Source organism: Poeciliopsis prolifica, unplaced genomic scaffold, assembly GCF_027474105.1.
Source record: "Poeciliopsis prolifica strain line A6 unplaced genomic scaffold, Auburn_PproV2 SCAFFOLD011, whole genome shotgun sequence".
In the NCBI taxonomy this organism is placed as follows: Eukaryota; Metazoa; Chordata; class Actinopteri; order Cyprinodontiformes; family Poeciliidae; genus Poeciliopsis; species Poeciliopsis prolifica.
The window spans coordinates 8910018-8933992 of NW_026562386.1; the positions used below are offsets into that span (position 1 = coordinate 8910018).

The 23975-nt window shown below is 37.3% G+C and overlaps 1 protein-coding gene across 7 annotated transcripts in view; it reads right to left on the bottom strand.

Moving 5' to 3' along the window:
• LOC129364189 (transcription initiation factor TFIID subunit 4-like) overlaps positions 1-23975 on the bottom strand; it is a 93850-nt gene that overhangs the window by 55641 nt on the left and 14234 nt on the right. For all 7 annotated transcript variants that reach the window (XR_008606413.1, XR_008606414.1, XR_008606415.1 and 4 more), the window contains 5 exons: positions 23458-23667; positions 17343-17418; positions 16306-16420; positions 7356-7525; positions 1669-1799 (listed from right to left, as the gene is read on the bottom strand). Coding sequence is in view for 4 of the 7 variants with exons in the window: in XM_055036679.1 (XP_054892654.1) it covers positions 1669-1799; positions 7356-7525; positions 16306-16420; positions 17343-17418; positions 23458-23667 (702 nt within the window). In the remaining 3 variants the exon portion in view is untranslated. The remainder of the gene's footprint in view (positions 1-1668; positions 1800-7355; positions 7526-16305; positions 16421-17342; positions 17419-23457; positions 23668-23975) is intronic.

Below are 23975 nucleotides of genomic sequence, written 5' to 3' on the forward strand. Positions count from 1 at the left end.
TCCCTCGCTCCCTTTCTCTTTCTTTTTTTCCGCTGATGTCAACAGAGTGGCTTCACAGAGCTCCGTGCCTGTCTCTCGAGCACACCTCATTTGGAAAACCACAAAAAAGAAGAACGAATGGAGAGGAGAGGTGCAAAAACAAGAAGGGGACAACTGTGCCAATGCTTCCCCTCCCGCTGCCGAGGCATCAAGAAAAACATGTTTTCAAAGTTTCCCCCCAGTTCTTCTCACAATGCAAAGACATTACCTTGTTGTGGAGATGGATTTTGCTTTAATGTAGACCAATTAAATGTTATATGACTACATTCATCAGATGTGAGGGGCACAGTCACCCCTAATGAGCAAAGCATGCAGGTGTATGTAGGCGAGCACTTTTTCAGGTTTTCAGTGACTGAGTAAAAAGTTAAAGCTCTCTCTTGGTAACAACTTGAGGACATTTAAGATGCTCTTGCTAAATTTTATGTTTGCATTAGTCATAAACTCAATTTAGTTTTGTGATGTGTGGATATGGCCATATGTAGCAAAGGAAAATGCTGCAAAAGCTCAGCGAAGTTTCTTTTTCTGTTGTATGTAAAACCATACTGGAATTTATTCTGAATATTTTCTTCTGCTAATGTGAGTCAGAAACTGCAAACACATTGCACTGTTGGACTTTTTCACGTTTTGTTGCAACCAAACAAGTTAAAACCTTGAATTTTATGCAACAGACCAATAAAAAGTCTGGTATAATTGGAAAGCAAAAGAAAAAACCCACATGACTTGCATATTTATTCTATGAAAGAGGGAGATTGAAAAAAAGAAATGACTTTAATTTCAGAATTAAAATTTATTTGCAAAGAAAAAGCCAGAACTCTGAGTAAAAAAGTTAGAATTTGGAGGAAAAAAATATCAGAATTTAAAATTTTCTCTTAAGTTTTGACGAAAAGATGCATACTGTACCTGCAAGTATAGATCAATTTAATTTAAAATTTAAGATGATTATTACTCAAACTTAATACCTCTAGGAATGAGGGGCATTAACTTAAGTTAACTTTACTGCTTCCTCACCATGCTAACCTACACTATCTACTGTGTTTCTCACACATAGACAATGTAAGGAAGGAGTTTATCACCATTTCTGACATAAAAATGCAATTGAAGTTTTAAAATACAATCTTTCTGGGACATTTGTTCTGATGCAACAACTGTTTTTAAATGTGCTTTAAAAATACATTTGATTTCACTTGGGCAAACTGCAAATGGGACTTATTATGGTTTTCTTTCAAAAATGGCTCAATTTTCAGCACACTCATATTAGTCATAATAGTTGTCATGTCAATGCTTTCTCCCAAGTGAGCTTTGGCTCTCTGCAGCTCCTCCACAGTAACCAAGGGCACACCGAATTGCTTCTTTAATAACAATAATAAAAAAAACAAAAAACACTAGTTGCTGAATTTTATGAAGGAATATCACAGGAAAAGGAGCTTAATACAAATGCACGCCACACTTTTCAGATTTTTATTTTTATTTTATTTTTTAAGAAAACAGCATAAGAAGTGTATTATTTTCCCTCCTAGCTCACAATGATCTACTTTTATATAATGTTGTTATGTCAGACAAAATCCCAACCCAGTGGGGTTTTGTGACTGAATAGTTAAAGCTGCAACTAAACTTTGTCGAGACATTTACCTTACAGGAGTCGATTCGATGCTGTGCGATGATAGAAACCTTTTCTACCACAGTTCGGAGTCGAGACTGTGCAGCGTGTGAGATGAATGTCACGGCTTCCATGGGAACCTCCGTCACTCCAAATTTCTTAGCTGTGAAGGACATTGAAATATGGTATATTTACTATATAACATTTCAAATAAACACAAAAGACCCACAACATACACACGTCCATATCTATTGCGTAGCATCCACACATGAGGAGAACTGTACAGATCATCAAGGACAATTTACTCGCAGGTGGAGGAATCGTCACATAGAAAAGTTAATTTGATACACAGTCTTAGTGCAAAGTCCAGAGTGGTTTTATTAACTGAGCTTCTTCCAGTGTGGAACCGACATTGACCATCTCTTTCTGCAGAAGGATAATTTAGTTTCCTTGGAGCAAAATTTATCTGAAGACATAACAAAAGAGAGGAGGACAGACTTTAGTGGGGTTAGTATCTGTTTCTAACCTCCTTTTAAATTATTCCATTAACATAATTTTCTCTCTGGCACCCTTTTAAGTAAACCACACCAATTATTTAAGTCAGCTGAACAATACATACACTCTTCAACTGCTCAAGCTTTGAACAGATGGAGGAAGCCCTCTTGCTATTATAATTGCAGTAGCAACACATGCGGCAATACCATGAGGTCACAGGAAAACTGCTAACAGGCTTCAACTCCCTAAAAATATAATCTTTCTGGGACATTAATATTTCAGAAAAGGTTTAGGAGATTCAGCTACAGAACGAGAGGAAAATTTCTGTGAGCAAAAACAGTTTCAGGAGCTCACACTAATTATAACACTTCATCTAGAAATAGAACAGACTAATGATCAACAAAGCCTTAGTGCTTTGGATTTTACTCCAACTAGAGGAACAGGAAAGATGTTGGAAATAATATGCACCATAGTAATTAGGAATACAGGATTGCAGTTTTCTTGGGCAACTCCAATTACTCGAAACTGGAGTCATAAATTAACAAAATGTAAATAATCAATAATCGTTAGGGCACAAGGCTTTGCTGCACAACACGCATGATAGTTGGATAACTACAACATTTTTGAAGAAATTTAAACGGGGCCTGCCAAAGTGTGCCTGTCGGTTGGAACGCAGCGCTCTGATGCTAAAAATTTGCATCAACACCAACATACTGAACTTCATTCAGTATGTTAAAATTAGTATATAAGCTAAAATAAGCCAAAATACTAATGTTAGCCTAAATGCTGCCAGTGCCATTGACTTCCTCCAATCAGTGTGCTAAGCACTGATTGGAGTGTTTAGCACTCTAATCATATGTAACAGACGTTTTTTTGTTTTGTTTTGCTTTGTTTTGTTTTTTTACATTAGTTGTGAATACATTATAAAACAGACATTCAACACCAAAGTAAAAATCTGCTTTACAGTGTTCATTACCAGAACAAAAAACACTCTTAACCCAAAATTAATGACAAGAAATATCATTGTTTTAAAAAAATATAAGCTCTTTTGAAATATTGCTCATCTCCCTACATAGAAGATATTTACAGGTGGTAAATTTAGCAAAAAATCTGATGTTTACTTCATGGCACTTGGTTACCAGAAAACATGTTCATTGCTTAGCAACAGATTAACAACAAATGTTGTTATTGTTCAAAAAACAAGATTTCTTCTGCTCTTTCGAATTATTACTCATTTTATACTACTTAACAAGAATTGTGGAGTTGTGAGTTTTGCAGAAAAAAGAAAATGTTTTTTGGGTTTTTTTTTCTGTCATTGGAGGTAAATATATTATAAAACAGACACTAAAGTAAAAATCTGATTTATACTTCATGACAGTTCGTTACCATAAAAAAACAAAAACACTCATCTCTCAACACCAAATTAATGACAAGTAATATTATTGTTTATAAAATATAAGCTCTTTTGTAATACTGCTTACCTGTCTAGTCACAAGAAATTCACAGGTGGTAAATTTAGCAAAAATAAAAATCTGATGTTTACTTCATGGCACTTGGTTACCAGAAAACACGTTCATCTCTAAGCAACAGATTAACAACAAAATGTTATTGTTCAAAAAATATACGATTTCTTCTGCTCTTTTGAAGTACTACTTATGTTACACTTCTTTACAAGAATTGTGCAGTTGGTTAATTTTGCAGAAAAAAGAAAATGTTTTTTTTTTCTGTCATCAGTGGTAAATATATTATAAAACAGACATTCAACACAGAGTAAAAATCTGCCTTATACTTTGTGCCAGTTCATTACCAGAAACAAAACAAACAAACAAAAAATGCTCATCTCTTAACACCAAATTAATGTCAAGTAATAGTATTGTTAAGCTCTTTTGTAATACTGCTTACCTGTTTAGTCACAAGAAATTTACAGGTGATAAATTTAGCAAAAGTAAAAATCTGATGTTTACTTTGTGGCACTTGGTCACCGGAAAATATGCTCATCGCTTAGCAACAGATGTTGTTATTCTTCAAAAAATGCTGTCATTGACATGTGGGGTTTCACATCTTGCATGTTGTCTTACGTTGACTTGCTTCATTCAGTATACTAAACAGTTAATCACTTTAAAAAACTGCTAACATCTTTATCATAGGGAAAAGGCTTATGCTAATGCATGCTCTGCAAGGCAGTGTACTAGTGGGTAGCAGTGAAATGCTAATATTTGCTAATGTTAATACAATGCCATGCTCTGCAGGTTAGCACAACCTTAGTACAACCTCCACCCAGGCTAGAGCACCGAAAGACACTAACTATAATAAAGAGTCATTTTTAGAGCAATATGTTTTCTTCCACTTCACAATTATGCATTGCTCTTAACATCACATGAAACCTCAAGCTTTGTGACTGAAATAAGAGAAAATGTGAAAACCTTTAAGAGATATGAAAAGGTTAATGTTTTACTTTTATATTGAAAACAAACTTGGATTTATATGTTGTGGATCTAAAAGTGAGTTAAGTCTAGTTTAGCATTCAAAGTTGAAAATTACTTCCTACAAAACTCAACAAATCTCAAGGGCGTGCATCAACACTCTTTTAGAGAAACAAGTCATTAAATTAATTTATTTGACTTCTTCTCATGGAGTAGAAGAACTTGTTTACACCATATTTTCAGAAAACATTTTTCAAGTACCCATACATGTGCTCAGAGACCTGTAAGGCAGAAGAGGACTATCGTTACTTTGAGGAGTTTTTTCTGGAGAATCCCAGCTGTGATCTGGGTCCCTCCTCCCCATGTGGCTGGACAAGCCTGGAGAGCACATGGGGAAGGTAGAAAGAAGTTTTATAAAAGACGACTAGCATAAGTGTTTGTTTGCTAGGAATAAATGAAAGAGTGGAGAACAAACAGGACAACGCACTATAAATGTTATAGACATGGAGGCAAGATATAATATTTCACCTCTGCCAAATTAAAAAACTATGGAATCCGGATATTTATACTGAAAAATGTTTTTTATGAAGTAAGGAAAGAATCATGACAAAGTTTTAGTAGGATGCTAATATAATAAACCAGGGCTGTAGAAGAGAATGGAGCAGTGGTTCTTCTCTGATTGAGTAGAGCTGGCAGGCTGGGGGAGCCTCCCTTGGACTGCTGTCAGCTGTGAGCGCGCAGAGACCAATCACTGACACAACAAAGCTGCATAAGTGCCACTTCCCCAGCAGGGGGCACCCTAGCCTCCTGCCCCGTATCATGCTGTGTGCTACCCTGAGGAAAGATTTATATTTTAAAACAACCCCTCTACCCCAAGGTGACGGGATAACAACCATGCCAAGAGTCCACGTAACGAAACATGACCTGCAGGCCCCCATGCTACACTGAAGATACTTTAATTGAGATGAAACAAGATGAGGGCGCCAGGCTCCCCGTCTTGAAGAATTACGTTGTGTGTTTTTTGATCCGTTGCACAGGAGAAAGATGCTAGGCAAGTTTCATTTATAACTTTTTACACATTTTAGTGTGCATTCTAAGAATATGTAACGGCTTAACATGTTTTAGAGTTAGAAGTATTGAAAGTATTATACATAAACATGTAGCGTAAATCATTTTTCCAACATATTTTAAAAAGCGCAAAATTTCTTTCACACCGTCCTTTTTCTGACACAAAAAAAATTGTATAACCCTCAAGTTGTCAGCCATCAGTTGTCAGGTTTGGTAATGATACTGAACATTACCAAACCCTCTTGACACCCATCTCCATGTATCACTATAAACAGGAAACTGATTGACTGCTATTACCAGGAATATATTCAATGGAGGTGAAGCACAGAAAAATAATACAGGAAAAATCATCTGGGTAAGGAACTAAACATGTGAAAAGTGCTGACTTCTGATTATTCCCAAAATATATATCTTTGTTGGAAATCAATGAAACAATTGATGTATATGTCTGAATCCATTAGCCAGAAATCTGGGTCGCTGTAGGTTCAGGTTTGGGACCAATTCTATTCACCTAATCCATTTTTCCTGTAGGACAGTTTAAAAAAATCTTAACATATACAACTGAATATCATCGACATAAAAATGATGGGAATATATCATCTTTATGTCGATATCTTAATGATATTTTGTTTCATTTGTCATTTTAGTCCAATGTACACAATAAGCTGTCTTTTGTGATTAAATTGCTACCTAGCTATGTCACAATTAACTACAGTTAAACTCAGAAAATACCAAAACTTCTCCTTTTGCCCGTAAGCACCGTCTATCTGCTAGAAAGACCTTGGTGAATTAAGCTCTTCTGTTCAGTAAAGTCTTGGAAACCTTGGTGTTAAATTTAGCTCCGCTATGACTGTGGAGTCATTAGAAACAATAAAGTCTTGCTTTTTCCAACACAAAAACATCACTAAGCTTTAACAACTGAAACACTGTGTACCATCGGTATTAAACTGCACTAAAACAGACTAAATCAAAACATCACCACTATGTTTCATTCCTTCAAAAACAACCTTTTTTTAGTCAGGGGACAGTGTGAGAGTCACTCTTCAAAAGACAAACCCATGAAATATTTATGTCTGTGCCCGAGGTCCAGTAAGTTCAGTCAGCCACTGAAGAATTGATTAAAGGAGGTGAAAGAATTGTTAGGTGCAGCAAATTCAAACCACGTACAAACAAGAGAATATTCAGCCTCAGCTACGGAGGGAGTCAAAATCATCACTGTCTTTAGTCATGACACTCTAAATAAAATCTGTCCCATGAAAAAAATGGCTAAAGACGGAGGTTCTAAAAAAGCTGCAGAAGATTATTTTTGAATATTTATTAGCATGTTAGGAAAAGCAACAGAAACCTTTGATTTATAAGAATTTGGAGTTGCTCTGAGAAATCAACCTGGATGAATTTCATCTTGATCAACCCTTATTAGTAATTTGACAGTCACAAAGTCTTTTTAAAATATTTTTTTTATGCACTGAACATACTATGCTAGCAGCTACCAGCCTTTTTTTTTTTTTTGTCAAAAACACTCTTCAGAGTGGATTCTCAAACTGAGTGAAGAAAAAACACAATTAGCTATTTTCAGCATCAGAGAGGTACTCAAAATTAAATGTTTAAATTCCATATCTGCAGTTTATCTAGGCTGCAGCAAAAGAGAGTAAGACTTGAATGTGTTTCATTCACTAAGACTGCAGATCAAAATTTGACTACTTCAGTCTGGTGTTGATGTGAACAGATCTCACCAGTTTCCAGGATTCGTCGATGCAGCAAACCCGGATGGAGAAAGGCCTCGTCTTTACACGACCGGATCTGCGTTCCCACCAGCTCAGAATTGGTTGCAAGTATTCTGGCGCTCTCCTCATTCAGATTCACCCCGGCCATGGAGGCCACATCATTGATGTCATCGTCGTCTCTGTAAAATTTGAGATTAAAACTAACTTTAGGCATTTATGTTAGTTACAGATGTATACGTAAAAACACAATTCCAGGAGAGCAAAAATCAAAAAGACACTGAAATGGGCGAAATACTAAGAGAATTACTGGATTTGAGCTGGTAATACAGCGCCCTCCTCTGATACAGACACCCCCAACAATGTATACAAAATCCTTAAAAATCATTCTGTTATGGGGATTTGGTGACTCTAGGATGTCCTCCTTTGATGTTGGTTTCTAACGGTGAGGATTAGGGATTTTTTTTTTGCCCCCCACCTCCAACCAGGTGGTGGGAAAAAAACCCAAAAAAAACAAGTGTCGTCATTTAGCGTCATTTGTCACGTCTCCAGTGTTTGTGACCCTTTAATCATGACTGCATAATATGTACAGGTGAGTAGCTATTTGTGTGAAAATACTGTATATTCTGACCAAAGAAGTTAAACACATAACTTTCTTACCTGAATAGCATGTTCTCTTATCTTTCTAATTTTGAAAATTGGATCATAAAAAAAAATTACATGCTCTGATCTGACCAACTTAAAACAAAAGGTATGAGTTACAAAAATGCTCCACAAAAATGTAATACAAAGTGCTCTGCAAAAGCATTCATATAATTGAAACTTATTTGTCCCACTACAACCTCAGACTTCAGTGTATTTCATTTATAGGGATTTATGACAAACGAAAAGTAGAACGTAATTGGAGAATGAAAGTTCTGAATGTTTTTTTTCTTCTTTTTTTTACCAAAAAGATTAGCATACTTTGGCATGCCTATTGCATTCAGCCCATTTTACTATTATTCCCCTAAATAAAATCCCATTCTAGCAGACAAAGTCTCCCAATGTGTAATTAAATCTCAGTATAAATCCAGCTGTGAAAGGACCAAGAAACACACAAGGTAGGATAGATAAGTTGGATAAATTTAGGAACTTAAGAATTTAGTCATTTACTTCACAGACATGAAAGAATGGCGAGAGGAAACACACTATCAAACAAGGTTGATATAAGCCATGAAGTGTTGTGAAGTTAGAATGAAAAGTTAATTTCCATAAGAAACTTGTGGATGTTTAGAACTTGTGAAAACCAAAATAAGGTAGAAAATTCCCTAATTATTGGAGACAGCAGTCGTTTTAGCCAACCACATACACAACCAGAGAGTAAAGTAACTTCACTCTCTGGTAAGAACGGCATAACAATGCCAAATCTTCACATTACTAATAGTTGTTAGAGGCTGTATTGATGTGTGAAAAACCATATATTCAACATTAAAATCCTCTTTCCCGATCAGTATTCATGTCACAACATTATTAACATTTACTCCTTGAAAAAAATATCTCAGGGATCCGTTTTTTTTCTCATGAATATTATTTGCCTGGGAGAAATTATGCATTAGTTTTTCTTTGCTTTTTTTTAGACAAGGATATACTTTGGTCATAATGGCACAGGCTTCTCATTCCAGGGTCTATTAGTGTCAACACTTAGAAAGGCGGGGAGATGAAGAGTGTTTGGAAGGAGTTTGCAGGGTAAGGATGCTCCTGAGAATTGGCAATAAACAACAGTCAACAAGCTCTATTTACACACCGCTCTGCAACACCTCCTTATGAATTTTCTTTATGCGCTGATCATTCCAGTTGTAATGTTTGCAATGTTTAGATGGTATTTCATTTTAGCAGAAACAGGAAAAAATAAACATATGGGACTCGTGCCATGGTATTTTACTTTCAGGTTGGAATGTCAGAAACATTTCCTGTCTGTATATTTTCCTTGTCATTTGACACCATGAAAAATCCCCTTGCGATCACTATACTTGGCAAGTAGGGATTGTGATTCTGGCCAAACTTAGCAGAGCAGTGACATGTTGTATTTACAAGACGGCCCAAAGCTAGCAGCAGATTTCCTGAGTGTCTTTGACAGCAAGAACAAAGACCTACAGAACACACACAGGGTGGCCTCCCGCCACTCACTGGCTCAACTCAGTGGTCGTTTACATCCGTGCCGCTGCTGTAGGTTGGTGTGTGCGCTTGTGTTGCTGTGATGTTGTGTATCCAGGTTTACAGGGTCCAAGAGTGAATTCAGGCATCTTGGAGAGTGGGCACAAACCATCAGCCAGCTCCATCCTGCCGATGCCCTACTGCTTCTCGGTACTGCCGCAGAGAGCCGATATGAAACCTGACACCACGGCGGGAGGTTGACAAAGACAATTAGAGTAGTTCCCAAAACACCACACATTTTTACCTTCTCTCTCTTCCCGGTCTTGTTTTTTCCAACATTCTAATTAAATCTTCGAGATAATCTACACAACATGTATGTATATGTGCAGTACAGTACAACTGAGGATGCTGGGGGCCATATTTCCCAAGGTCAAAAAAGAGGCAGCCAGTTCAACCACTTAAGAAAAGATGAACATGGAAAGTACAACTGGATTAATGCCAAATCAAAGCTGGTTAAAGTCTGCTCTACCCATGTAGCTCTATACTTATTGAAAATACATAGAGAAAATATAATCCTAAGGGTGTTTTCACACCTGATAGTCCAGGGAACTCTGTTTGGGAACAAAAATTCTAACATTTGTTGCATTTTTAGCAGGTGTGATTTGTTTTCACACTGAACTGTGTCAAAAGATCAAACCCTTTGAAAAACCTATTCCCGCTCTCACCTGTGGTGGCGCTACAACAGGAACGATTGAAATAAACAACAACTACTATTTATGTACTCTATGAATCTGCCCTTTATGTAGGAGTTAAGGAACAACAAAATGACTTATGTTTTAAATTTTTGTTTTGTTTATTCAGAAGACCTCAACAAATCCTCCTGGATTTCAGATCATTTCCTTTGGTTTCACAATTATACACAATTTTGAATTGGTTTATCTCTACAGCATGTTGATACAACTACAGCTGCAACTGAAGTCAAACAAAAAGTGCTGCTTCATTTTGAATCATATCTAAAAAAATTTACAGAATGCTCATTTTAGCAGTCTGGTTTCATGGTTGCAAATGCCATTACTGTGGCTGAAATCAAATACAAATGACAATGACAGCTCTTACATTAAATGAAGGGAACTAAATATTAAATTCAAAATATTCCAGATCATATCCCTGAACTAATAAAGAGGCGATGTAATTAGCTTCCACAGAAGCTAAAGGACACCCTCTCAGTTATTGGTCAGGTTTTTCTCGGGGACATGGAGCTGGGGGTCACATGAATACATATGCATGCTGTTTCCATATCAAGCCTGTGTCTCAGCCAGGGCATGCCATAGGTGGGAGGACTGAACCTGCCATTTAAAAGTGGTGTGTATGTGTGTGTGCGTGTGAGTGTATGGGGGTCTGTTCAGATCTTCTGTGTCCCTCACGCCCGCTAACACCCCCTCCCTGTCCCTGTGGATAAAGGTCTCCGAGCCCTTGCAGGGAGCCCCTGATTGATCCCTGTGACTAACACCCAGGCCATGCATGCTGTTGCATCTATGCTGAGAGAGATGAGCCACTGGAGTGAGGTATTCTCCTTAAGGCACCTTTAGGTTCCCTGGGCAGTTCACTGAAAATGTGCTCATGATCCGAATGGTTTCAGTAGTAATGATGGCTAAAGAGAGGCCAAACAACTCAGCAACAAGCTAACAAGCACAATGTTTAGGAAGTTACTGGAATTAATTCAGAAAACCATCCACACTTGGTTTGCACAAAATACCTGGTTAGGAAAGATTTTGGTGTAAAAGAAAAGATGAGAGTCCTGAACCATCCTACGTGTATTTATTATATATCAAATTCTTAGAGATCCTTAAAGAATTGGCCAAAAAAGCAAATATGGACCTAATTATTATTGTTGCTCCCCCAATCCTGATCTAAACTATTCCTTGAAAGATAACAGACACATTTTATTTTTGAAGTTTCTTCTTCGTGTAACAAGGACACCACATAGCAGCTTACAGGTCAACAAAAAATGAAACCACAAAGGCACAGTGTTTCAAATTCACTGAAAAAGTTGAAAAATATTAAGCACATGTATGGTACCTCGAAAAGAATTCATACTGCTTGAGTTTTTTTTACATGTAGCCATATTACAACCAAAGACTTTAATGTATTTTATATACTAGACCAAAATAAAAAAAAAATGGAAGGAAAAGGATACACGGTTTTCAATTTGTTTTACAAATACAAATTTTAAAGATGGGGTATGCATTTGAATTAACCATGACTGGGTAGGCGTGTAGGTACAGACATTGTTATACAAGATTACCAAGCTTAGCCCTTTAGCTTACTATAATGACCCTCCGAGGCTTTCACAGATCTGGTCTCTGTTTACTAGATAGGCAGCTTCTGGATGCTATTGTTTGCAATGGACAGTTTGTAAAGTGGTATGAATGCAACAATTTAAAAAGATTCTATCACATAAAATCCCAGTAAAATCAGTGATTTTAAAAGCTATACAAAGTTTAAGAGGTGTGAATACTTTTGTAGGGCCATGTACCATGTTTATATTCTATAGGAAAACACACAGCTGGATGTACACCCTGTAGAACAAGGTTGGATTTGTGGGACTGAAACTGAGCTTGGCGTTTGGCAAAGGGCTAAGGGCCTCGGCTGGCTCGCCAGTGATTACAGCGGATGTTGAGTGTTTACAGAGGGAGAAGGGTGGGGGGGGCACGGAGACAGCTGCTTTCACTCTGCACTGTAAACCACACACACATGCACAGATACGTACAAGCACTTACACAGAAGGCTGTAGCTACATTGGAAACCCCACAAGCCCTGCAGTGAGTATGTGTGTGTTTGTGCTACAGCTGGCCCGCTGGGACCAGCGGTTCAGAGTGACAGCCATACACACATCAGGGCCTGGCTGCAGCTGAACACGATTCAGGCTGGGTGGAAGAGAGGCTGGTGGGTGCAAACTGACCAAGCCAGCTGTCAATTTATTTTTCTTACAGCTAAGTAGTAGTTATATATTTTCATCTATTTGCTGCTGATTGTTATTGATAAGTCAAGAGATTTTTGTGAATGAACTCATCTTTGTAACTCAGAAATTTTCGGTCCAGTATTCTTGCGTTGATCCATTTTTGAGTTGCGTGAATGAAATTTTACTTGACCTGAGTATATTAAAAACTGTATATTGTGATTGCAAACATTGACATTGCTAAAACTTTTAGTTAATCAAAGTGCAAATGAAATACTTTTTGAAATTTGTCAACTAGAGCTGCCACTAACGATTATATTAGTAATAAATTGCCTTGATTTTAACAATTAATTTGCAAAAACAAATTGCCACATTCTGAAAATTTTTCTTTACCCTCTTCAACATGTTTTATACAATATTACAAAGACATTAAAGCTCATCCTTTTCTGCTCGACTTATCAAAACAGTGTAGAGCTTTTCACTATTTTTGGATTGAACTGATTTATAACTGGATAACAAAAGGTGCCTGAAAGGAGATTTTGTTTTATAGAATTTGAACTGGGTAACTGGGTTTTTACAAAAAAGCTTTAATCAATTGTACATACTTGCTTAGCTGATGATTAGTTCAATAATCAATTCATCACAATCAATCTAATTTATTGTTTCAGCCCTGGTTGGATATATTTTTTACAGTGTCTATGCAAATATTCCTTGAAAATCTACATAGGTTTAATAGGTTTTATACATAGTTGTGTAACTGGAACAGTAAAGAAAAATGGTACATGGTTCTCAAAATGTTTCTTTATCAACAGAAAGTGTGCCATGCATTTGTATTTAGGTCTGTTGACGATAATACCTTTAAATAAAATTCAGTAGAGTGTTTCCTCCATAATTTATAAAGTTATGGATTAGTGTAAAGCGGTGTTACGCTAACAAACATCTCAAACATTAGACATTTTAAAGTAAGAAAAAACAGCAAACCAAGACGATTGTCCACCTAATGAAATGATTAGTGGTTGTCCATAGGACAGCTCATAAATCTAACCTTTGTTGGAAAATTATCATAATTTGGAAGCATCAAGAAAAAACATATCTCTACGTAAAAAAAAAAGTATTGACAAACCACCATCACTCTTTGAGATGTCTTGACCAAACTTGCACGAGGGGCTTAAGTCTAAGTTAGTCTAAGCTTTGAGGGTGAGCTGAGGGCACACTGCTGTATTAGATTTATAACACAAGACAAAAGAAGTGCATCACTGTGAAACAGACTGCAGTCCGATAATTGTTTCATCTCCAATAATTGTTTCATCTCAATTAGACTGTCCACATAATTGTTGGAACCCAATGTAATTGGGAAAAAAAATTAATTGCACGGCCACAACACACACATTCACTAGAAAAAGTCTGAAATGATGAAAACATTCTGATACAGCAGGTAATAGAACACAATGAAGCCTGTGACAAAACGAAATGCAAACCAAGTTTACCTAGTTTATTTGATGAGAGCTAAATCTTTATGTACTGAGAAATATATACATAAAAATAAGACATGAGAAAAGTGGTGAGAAAACATATTTGAGCTCCAACACATTCATTTTCTTCTTTGCTTTTTATTATATTTTCAGCACCACATCACACTAATGTTGATATCAGATGACAATAGTATGAGAAACGCAAAATGAGCTCATTTGCCAACTAAACTGTCACAAGGTGAAAAAGTAATTACTTCCTCCAAGTTGTTTAATCAAGTATTAATTGATATTAATTAAAATCTCTTCCAAGTCTTCTTGTCCCAATTTGAAGAAATTCAAGATAAGATGAGAAATAAAGTCTGTGAGGTCTATCAACATTAGAAATGTAACAAAATCTCGTCATACAAGGACTCACGATATTGAAATGTCACAATATCTCCAGTTAAGTCCTACTATATCTCAAGCACTAGCCAGTTGTGATTATCATGGATTTGACGGATTAAATTGTGACAAATACTCTTAAATCACCTGTTGGGCAGCAATGAACTTATCTGCTAGATTTCCAGTGCAAAGATCACTGTTGACCGAAACATACAAAAAGGCCCAGTGATCCCCAAGACATAGAAAATATTCTATGAATTGACAAGACAAAACTGTGACATTTTGGAAGGTGTGTGTATTCAGGAAAAATATCAACAGTCAAATATGGGGACTGAATCTTAAAGTAGAATATTCAATCAGTGTCTGCTGATTTACAGCTTAAGCACACAAGTTTTGCAGCAGAGGACCAACAAGCCCACCATTGCATGGCTAGAAAATGTTTTGTCCAATATTGAAATTTGAGGGCCAAAACTTCAAAAACTGAAGAAATCTGCAAGTAGGGCTAGAAAATAAATTATTGACATTATATGTCACACATGTCAATGTGATATTGATCACATTGATATGTGGTCAATATCATGACAATAGACAAAACGTCTGACAGGATGTTCAATAATTTCACTGATATCTGATCCAAAACCGTACAGCATTCTGGGGGATGTAGGCACAGAATAGACAAGCCTCTCAACCTCTAACAGCCAGCTAAGCAAGGTGAAAGGCATCAACTAACTCACTCCCTCATTGGTTACCTACCAACCCCCTGTTTGGTAATTTGCACAGTAGCAGTTTAAGGTTTAGTCACTGTGTCTCATAACTGCTTAAAAATAAGCAGCAATGTGGAAAACTGTGGATAAAACAGAAAATGTCTTGCCACAGTTTGGCAGTATTTCACATATTTAAAACAAAAAAAAAAAAACTAATCAATAATTATTGATATTGGCTGATAGGAAAAAAACGCTTATATTGTTCAGCCATATTGTCCCGTCATCTTTGCAAGAAGCCAAATACTGTGTAAAATGTGTTTATCAGCTGACCTTTATTAAAGGAAAATATGGTGTGCTTCCTCTGGGACTGTGGTGCCGTGTGCGTTATTGGGTTCATGATGAAACCAGCTCGTTCGTGTGTGGTGGGCCACTGTGATCACCGCAGGGGGGAAAAGGTCGTCAGTAACAAGCGAGCCTGACAGCTTAATTACCAAGGCAGCTAAAGATTTATTGGTTTATCAATCAGAGCCGAGGGCAATGCCTTTCCCCTCAGGAGACGGAGGCCATTACCATGAACCCGCTGGCCCATGTGACCCAGACTCTTCTTGCGCTGGCCCAGTCATGCTGAGGTCATCCTAAGCCTCCTGCTCCTACTCGCTCGCGTGTGAGTCCAAGCTTGAACTGCAAATATTCTTGAAGTCTTAAAAGTGCACACCAGCAGGAGTACAAACAAGATGTAAGCAATGCAAACATGTACGTACAAACCAGCACAGAAATGCTGCACAAACAGAAAAAACACGCACAGCATAGACCACAAAGGCCAGCATGTGGGCGAGGAACCTTTTATCTTTGGAGACAAAGGCCCACCAGAAGCAGAGACAAGACCAGAGAGTGAGAGAGAAACAGAGCAAAGCTGCAGGCATAATACCGCATGTCTGACTTAACCAAAAGGTATTTTCAGAACAGCATCCAGAATTTCCAACCATCTGGACACAATTATCTTTTTTCTAAATTAAGATTTAGCTCATTTGCAGTCCTGCCAATGACTTGTGACACTGACACAAAGAGGGCGAGTGTGAGGGTGATCTATTGGTTGGCTGTGTGTTGCTATGTGATGAGCACGAAGACAGAAAGGACCACCGATCATCCAGCCGGCCAGGCAGGCAGCCAGGTGGCCAGGCAGGCAGCTCCAATAAACACTCATAGCCTTAGCTGAGAGAGTCGCCTGTAGTCATGGAGAAAGCTGCTTGATAAAATGCTGCCCCCATGTGGTGGCATCTGGGAATGATATGTGTTTCACACAGAGGCTGTACCTGAAAGAGCCTCCTCCAGGGTCGTTGAGCTTGTTTTTCTGATTCCCAGAGATCTGAACAGGGAGGCCCATGGGACTTTTGCCTGCTTGTATGATGGCTCCCTTCCCTATCGTTCCTGTTCAGGAGAGGGGACAAACAAAAACAAAGAAGGAGGAAAAACTAAATAAAAAAAGAAAGTAATATCACTGAAGTGTTAACTTTTATTTGCATCAGATATCCTCCTGTCTAACTTAGACAGGTAATCCTGTCTAAGGTAGCTGTCTCTTTCTTCCTCACAAGGGGATGAAGGGAAGGTGGGGGGCTCAGATGAACCAACTCAGGTTGGCGTCGCTCTGTCAATATCACTGTGCTTCAGTGGCTCTCCTTACACTCCTAAAACGCATCCTGCTCCGAGACACGTTTTTCCGGAGAGGCACAAGGACTGCCAGAGTGAATTTAAACTTGATTTTAACAGGCATGTTCCTAGCCAAGAGGCGCAGAGAAGTATTTTTAGATCTATCCCCGCATTCCAATTTACGGGCATAAAACAACCTACAGATCTTTCACTGCAGGCGATCTTCGGAAGAGGGGTAGATCAAATTTGTATGCACCTCCAATCGTACACAGACACACGCTCATGCGAAAACAGGTACACACACTCGTTCGCATACATGCACCACTTGAGAGCATGCGGCTCTCTTCGGGGAGCGTTCCACTCGGTTGGCGTTGGGGGCGATATTTGCGGGCTTCTGTGGGAAGAGTGTTTGTGAATCAGTGTGAGTAAGCAGCAGCACAAATGTTTGAGGAGCTCTGTAACCGAGCAGGAAAAAGCACCTGTTCTCTCTGCGGCTCCTGTCTGTTTACACATCTTTCGGCCTATCAAGGGAACATTTACAGTTTCACTAATGGCAGCCTTAAGTTCAATCTATTTTGCTGTATCTCTAACTAGAAAATGTGTTACCTCCCATTGCAAAGTTTCTTTTGTTATTATTTTTCTGCGACACATGAATGCTTCAGTGATGTCCAATATAGTTGGAGATGCCCTCAAAGCGTCTTACCTTGCGGTCTGATGGACTGCGTGATCACCATAGGCATCCGGACCGGACCACTGACAGTCCCTCCTGTCTTCACGGCCTAAGGAGAAAAACTTTATTAAAGCATTTTGAAAGAGAGATACAAATCAGACAGAGGAAAAGAAGGAACATTTTACAAATGTGTATCACGACACAATTGTTTAACCAATTGTATTTATAATAATAATATATAAATAATTATCCCTTTCAAGGGAAAATCAGCTTTTACCATTTGCAAGAGAATAGGAATAAGAAACTGGCCGACAGCTGCTTGTGTTTTATCTACTCAAATTTATCTGCAGGAACTCTCTTCGGATTAAAACAATATTGTCAAACATTTGTGCAGCATTTTTTTTGGTTTGTGCTTCTAAAATTTTAAAATGTGTTGCACTTGAAGCAACAAATTTTGTTTGTTATATAAAGGTAAAAAGCTTATATGAATTAATTGTGCCGTGTTTGTGCGGCTAAACTTTTGTACCACAGTTTATTGACACCAAATTTGTTTAACTTTTTTAATGTGGCAGGGCTAGTTGACCTTAGATGACCTCTGGAAACACTTGTTAATACCTTTAAAACAAAACAAAAATGTTTGCTGTACAAACAAGCACAAATGTTTGACTCCAATTTTGCTTCATTTGAAGAAGTTGGTTCACACTACCAGTCAACCAAGTTCAAATTTAAATGAATTAGAAAATCAACTACACTCTTTATAATGGACTTTTTTTCACAAATGAAGATCTAAAAAGTGTGGTCTGCATTTATTTTCAGCCCCAATATTGTGCAGTATTTGTTTTCCTCCTCAAATAGGTTTGACCACAATGTTCAATATTGGCTTCATCTAGTCAGATCACCTTCTTCCACGTTTGTCTGTTTCCCCTAAATGACTACAAACAAGACTTCTCATGACTTTCTTGAACAGCATGTCATTTCGGTTGAACAGTAATATTTCAGGTAGGTGAGCAGTAGTGCTTTTAGATAATGAACTGAACACTGCAGCCAGTATTTAAAGTGTGTGATGTTGTTTTGTCTCCTAATCCTGCCATAAAACTTATTCACAACTTTATCCTTGACCTGCCAGTTGTTTTCCTCTATGATGCTGTTTGTTCACAAATGTTCTCCAACAAAGCTCTGAGGACTTTACAGAACTGTTTACACAACTATTAAATTACACAAATGTTACTGATGACCTGGAGTGTCAGAGTATAAGGAGCTGGTACGCCACAAATGTTATTTTTTCATTTGTTTAAGAATTAAAGCTATTCATTATCATATTAGACTACAGGATTTTGGATGGCTTTGGGTGTGTCTGTCACATAATAATCCTATTAAACACATTAAGGTATATGGTTGTAATGTGGCAAAATGTGAAAATGTTCATGCGTATCAATAATTTCGCATGGTGCTCTGTGAGTGACCTATATTTGCTGGTAAAGACGAAATGAAGTCAAGACCTCAGTGAAATAGTAGTTTAGACAAAGAGGGAGAAAAAGAAGATGGAGCAGATAGAGTGGGGGAGGAGGTGAAGGGTGCTTGATGCTGGGCTATTAGAGTCACTTCCTTCCTTGGTAGGAGCTACAGGCCGACCCTCTGGCTCAGCCATCCATTCCTACCATTTTGCTTCTTGCTGCATATTTTTTAGCCTTGTTTTCCATTCCCTGACACATGCTATATTACTGTTCAAGCTACTGAAAAAAAGACAGAGGCTATTTTTCCCAGAGATCCACTGCAGGGGTCTGCAGGAGTGGGAGGGAAGGGTAAAAATACATTCATAATAGGCAGAGATAGCTAACACCGCTGGCTAGTTGGCGACACAGTTAACACAGAATAAAAAAATAAATAAAAGCTGGAAAAGGTAGGAAGTTTGAAAATCACAAAGAGAGGGGTTAACAGGAAACTACAGTACCAAGTTTGCATTTAAATTATGTTTAGCCAAAATGTTGAGCTTGAATCTATAAATATAATGACAAATGTATAAAACACAATTGTTTTTTTTTTAATTAAAGTCAATTAAATTTAAGTTTCAGTTTGGATTTCAAACTTTTACACACAGTTATTCTAAAAGATAAATATATACTCTCAATTGTAACTGGGCAATGATTTACAATTTTTATCATCAAAATTCCAATTAAAATCTCAAGCTCTGTATTTGGTCATAATTATTTGATTATTACCAAATAATTGTTATTTGGTAACGATTATGTTTTAACTGTATAATTTAAGAATACAGTTTTTTTTTTCCACATTTTTCCCTCTAGACTTATAATACAAGCATGTTTGTTGAGAAACCCTCTCGAACATAAGCACATATATCATCCCAATTTCAAAGTACTGTTATGCACAGTTCAAAAGTTAATAAAATTCTATTTTTGTTCACAAAATTATGAGTTCGTACCACAAATGGAACGTCAGACTAAAGCATATCAGGTGTCTAACCCACAGGTCCTGCTTAAGGCAGATGATAAGTGAAAATTGCTGTTTTCATTTTGCTCTGAGAGCAGAACCTCGACTAAACCAATTCTTTGATGCTGGGATGACGACTCACATGATCCCAAAGCATGCAATCAATCCCCTTCTTATTAGAATTTATCAAATATCAGCCCTAAGATGATCAGTGAAGTTAAGAATTTTCCAGCTTTATTTTAGACAGCAAACCTGTCATACTACAGTATTCTGTAGAAAAAATTGAGGCCATCTGTCCAACTGCTGAAATCAACTGATTGCAATCATTGCAAGATATCTGCAACAGGATGGCTGAAAAAAAAACAGATAATGCGAAAGCCAAATTAAAGTCCAGACCTCTATCAAAATTACTTGTGGTGAAATATGTTCCTTTATAAACAGCTACCAACTACAAACAAGTCTCAATTGGATGAAGAATTGTTGTACAAAAGTGTGGATCAAAAATCACCCTAACTGAAGTGATTGTGCTGATGTGATGTGGTTCTGCAGGTTATTGGAGAATGAATTTATTCTTTTCGCTACACACCTGTTCTACAATGTGGGTTAATTTGAGAGTAGTGACCAGTAATTATACATCCTGCTATTCATCTAGTGCAGAATATTTATTAGTTTATTTTTTCATTCCAATCTGCATAATAAATTAATCTCCTCAAACCTTAACTTCATATAATGTATCTTTTCAACTGTGATTTTACCCTGAGTATTATAATAATTTTAGCATTTTAACAATTTTATCTACAATTCAAATTACCAATAAATTTGCTTGGACCTTTATGTATCGTTAAATAATTTGTACTATAACTGTAAACATCTTGATTTGCAAACTATGTATCATTTTTGCAAGTTTCCACATACATCAAAGGTAATAAGAAAGGAAAATGTTATTAATATAGCACCTTTCAAGATATAAAAATCAGTGTTTAACACACGTGAATAAAAAAAAAACAAGAGAATTTAATAAAAAGCAGATTTTAATTATAATGCTTTAACTGGCTTTTAAAAGCAGCCACAGACTCCACCGACCTCTGAGATAACCTGGTGCCTGTCCACAAAGAGCTCTCCAAGTCAGTAAAAGAGTCTTTAATTGCAGTATAAAATAAACCATAAGCCAATGTAGCAACACCAAGATTGGACTCACATGTGAAAACTTGGAGGATTCTGTCAGAAGCCTGGCAACAGGTCTTTGAAGAATTTACAATCATCTAAGGAGGTTTTACTAAGGCATGTCTATGGTGATTTGCAATAATCTGATCGAAATGAAACAAAAGCATGAATTTTTATTTTCAGCTCAGGAAATGACACAATAGAGTTTAGTCTGGCAATACTTTTCCGATGATAAAAACAGAAATGAAACAGAGACTTGACGTGTGCATCCAAAGATCTGTAATGCATTACAGTTATTTGGTGAGGCTATTGGTTTCTAGTGTGCTCTGCAGTTCATCTACTCTTATTATCTCAACACCTAGAGAAAGCGTATATGAGTATACAGTGTGGAGACATTACTGAGAGAGAGAGACAGAGAGAGAGAGTCCAAGTTAATCATTTTGACTATCAATCAGGTGCTTAAATTAAAAATAAAAGAAGAACAAGTAGTTAAAAAGTTCTTTTGAATTTAAGATGGTTACAATTGCTTAAAATGTCCCCTCCATAATGCGGTATTAGTGTTTTAAAATGCTAATATCGCATTTACGGGGATTGTTTTCTTTCACATCATAAGTATTCCTAAAACAATAAACCTCACAGCAGAAAAGCTAACATTGACGTCAACGGGTCAAAAATAAGCCACAAAGTTCTGATTGGTGAACTTTTGATAAAAGTTAGAGCAATAATTCCACAAAGAGGAGTATGAGTTCCTCTCCAATTCTTTGTGTTAACTTGCAATTTTTTCTGCCAACACTTTTTTTACAACACTTTTGACGATCTACAGCAAAAGGTTTGGTGGTTCTGTGATCACACACAAATATCTTGGATATTTCAAGAGTGCTGCATCCCTCTGAAAGACTTAATTTTTTATATTTTTGAGTGAGTTAAATCTGTTTTGGTCCCATTAGCCGTGAGGAATAGAGGCTGCCTAATAATTATGTACACCTTGATAAAAGGGTGTTGATGTCCTTAGGCCACACCTTCCTTTATTACACAAATACACATCACCTGATAAGCTTAAACCCAATAACCATCCAAGTTTATCGAGCGCGGCTAGTATGCATAAAATGATAATATGGCCAAATTGCTCTCTTGTCTAATAATTGTGAACACACTATAAATGTCATCTGCAAACTCTAAATATTCAACTTTAGAACAGCCACATTTGGGCCTTCCAACTACAATCTATTTCTGTTCAATCTGGAAACATTCTCACTGATTGTTGGAGACAAGTGGAGTGGTGATTTGACTGACCTTCATGTGGCTGACAAGAAGCAGTCTTTCTGTGTTATTAGATACATTAAAAAGTTTGACTCTTAAAGGAGATCCTGTAGTTGCAGGAGACCAGCAAACAGAGTGATACCCATTTGACACCTGCATGATTTGAATTTTGCAAAGATTTCAAGCTTTGAGAGCAGCAAAAAAGAATGAAACCTATTATTAATATTCTGTTTTCCAGCTGTCTATTATGTCATGTTTAAACTCAGTGAAATGTAATGAAATTTTATTTAAGCGCTGTTAAGTTCTGATATGTGTTTGTAATCATAGACCTGTTGATTACAGTTGGATGATTTGCATTATCCAACTGTTGATTTGGAAAGAAGCTCAAGGTTTTAGAGGTTTAGTCTTTGGTTTATATTTTACCCACTTTGTGCAATGCATCAGTACCATTACGACCCTTAGCATGATACTGCCATCATCATGCTTGGAAGCTGGTGACATGTTTTTTTCCACTGAATGTTTCATCTTGACACCTCCCAACATATTTCTTGTCATGGGATCAAATGACTCAACTTTTGTCTCAAATAATACTTATGTCTCATTTTCTCCAGAAGGCATATTGACTTCCTCAAGATCCTAACCAACTTTCTTTCCTCAGACAGCAGAAGTTTGGGTCAGAATATTGAAACTTGGACAGAACTGGGTGTTCCAGCCAGACAATGATGAAAAAACACAAGAAAACTGATTTTTGAATAATATTAGCATTGTGGGATGACCCTAACCCTAGCAAGAATAAAAATGTAGAAACTGCTTAAAACCCAGCATTTGTGCCAGGAAACCCACAAATTTGAATGAACTTTACCACTTCTGATAAAAAAAAAAGTGGTCAAATATCTAGCTAGAATGATACCAGAACAGAAAGTATTTGGTTTCTCTGGAAATTGTTGAGGTCCATTTATTTATTGCGTCATTACCAAACTCACTCTTAGATATGAGTCATTAAATCACATAATTCTACATTCTCCAGCAAAACAATACAGCTTGATATAAAAACCCATCAACCGATAACTAATGATATAACAGTGATCCAAAGGATTTCCTCATACCCATTTAATGAATTCAAGATGTCAAGAAAACAACACTATAAGCGTTTTCTTCTCATGAGTCACTGAGGGCTTCAGTTCAATTTAAATTGGACCCATGTTCACAGCCATGCTTGTGAACATGGCTGTCGTGTTTGTGTTTGCACCGGAGCACAGCTCTGCTCTGTACGTACCATGGCAGCTGCATGTCCGACGGTCCCAGCGGGCAGCACACTGGCACCCGCAGTGGTGCTGACGCTGTTAGGGTGGCGTATGCGGACAGCTGGCCCAGCTACCATGGCAGGAGGGGTGCCGCCGGCTGCTGGTTTGACTCCCTGCTGCAGGGGCTGGGTCAGGGACTGCTGACTGTTCAGCAAAGACAGCCTCAGGGCCGGGAGGCTCTTCTGTTGACGCACACAGGGAGGTCATGAAGATTGCAGTCACGCAGCAACACAAAGCAGCATATACAGCTGCAACAACAAGTTCACCAGCTGGGTACACTGGTTGTTTTATCATTATTTATTAAATTATGACAAAGTGGCGCATGCGTATCAAACATACCATACACATTTGATATTTACTTGTGATAATAATTCAAAACTAAGTGCACTCTTCCTTCCATTTCATACCTGTGAGCTACTTGTTGGTCTGTTACAGAAATTCCAAATAAAATTAACTTTGTGGTCGTAATGTAGAAAATGTAAAACACTTC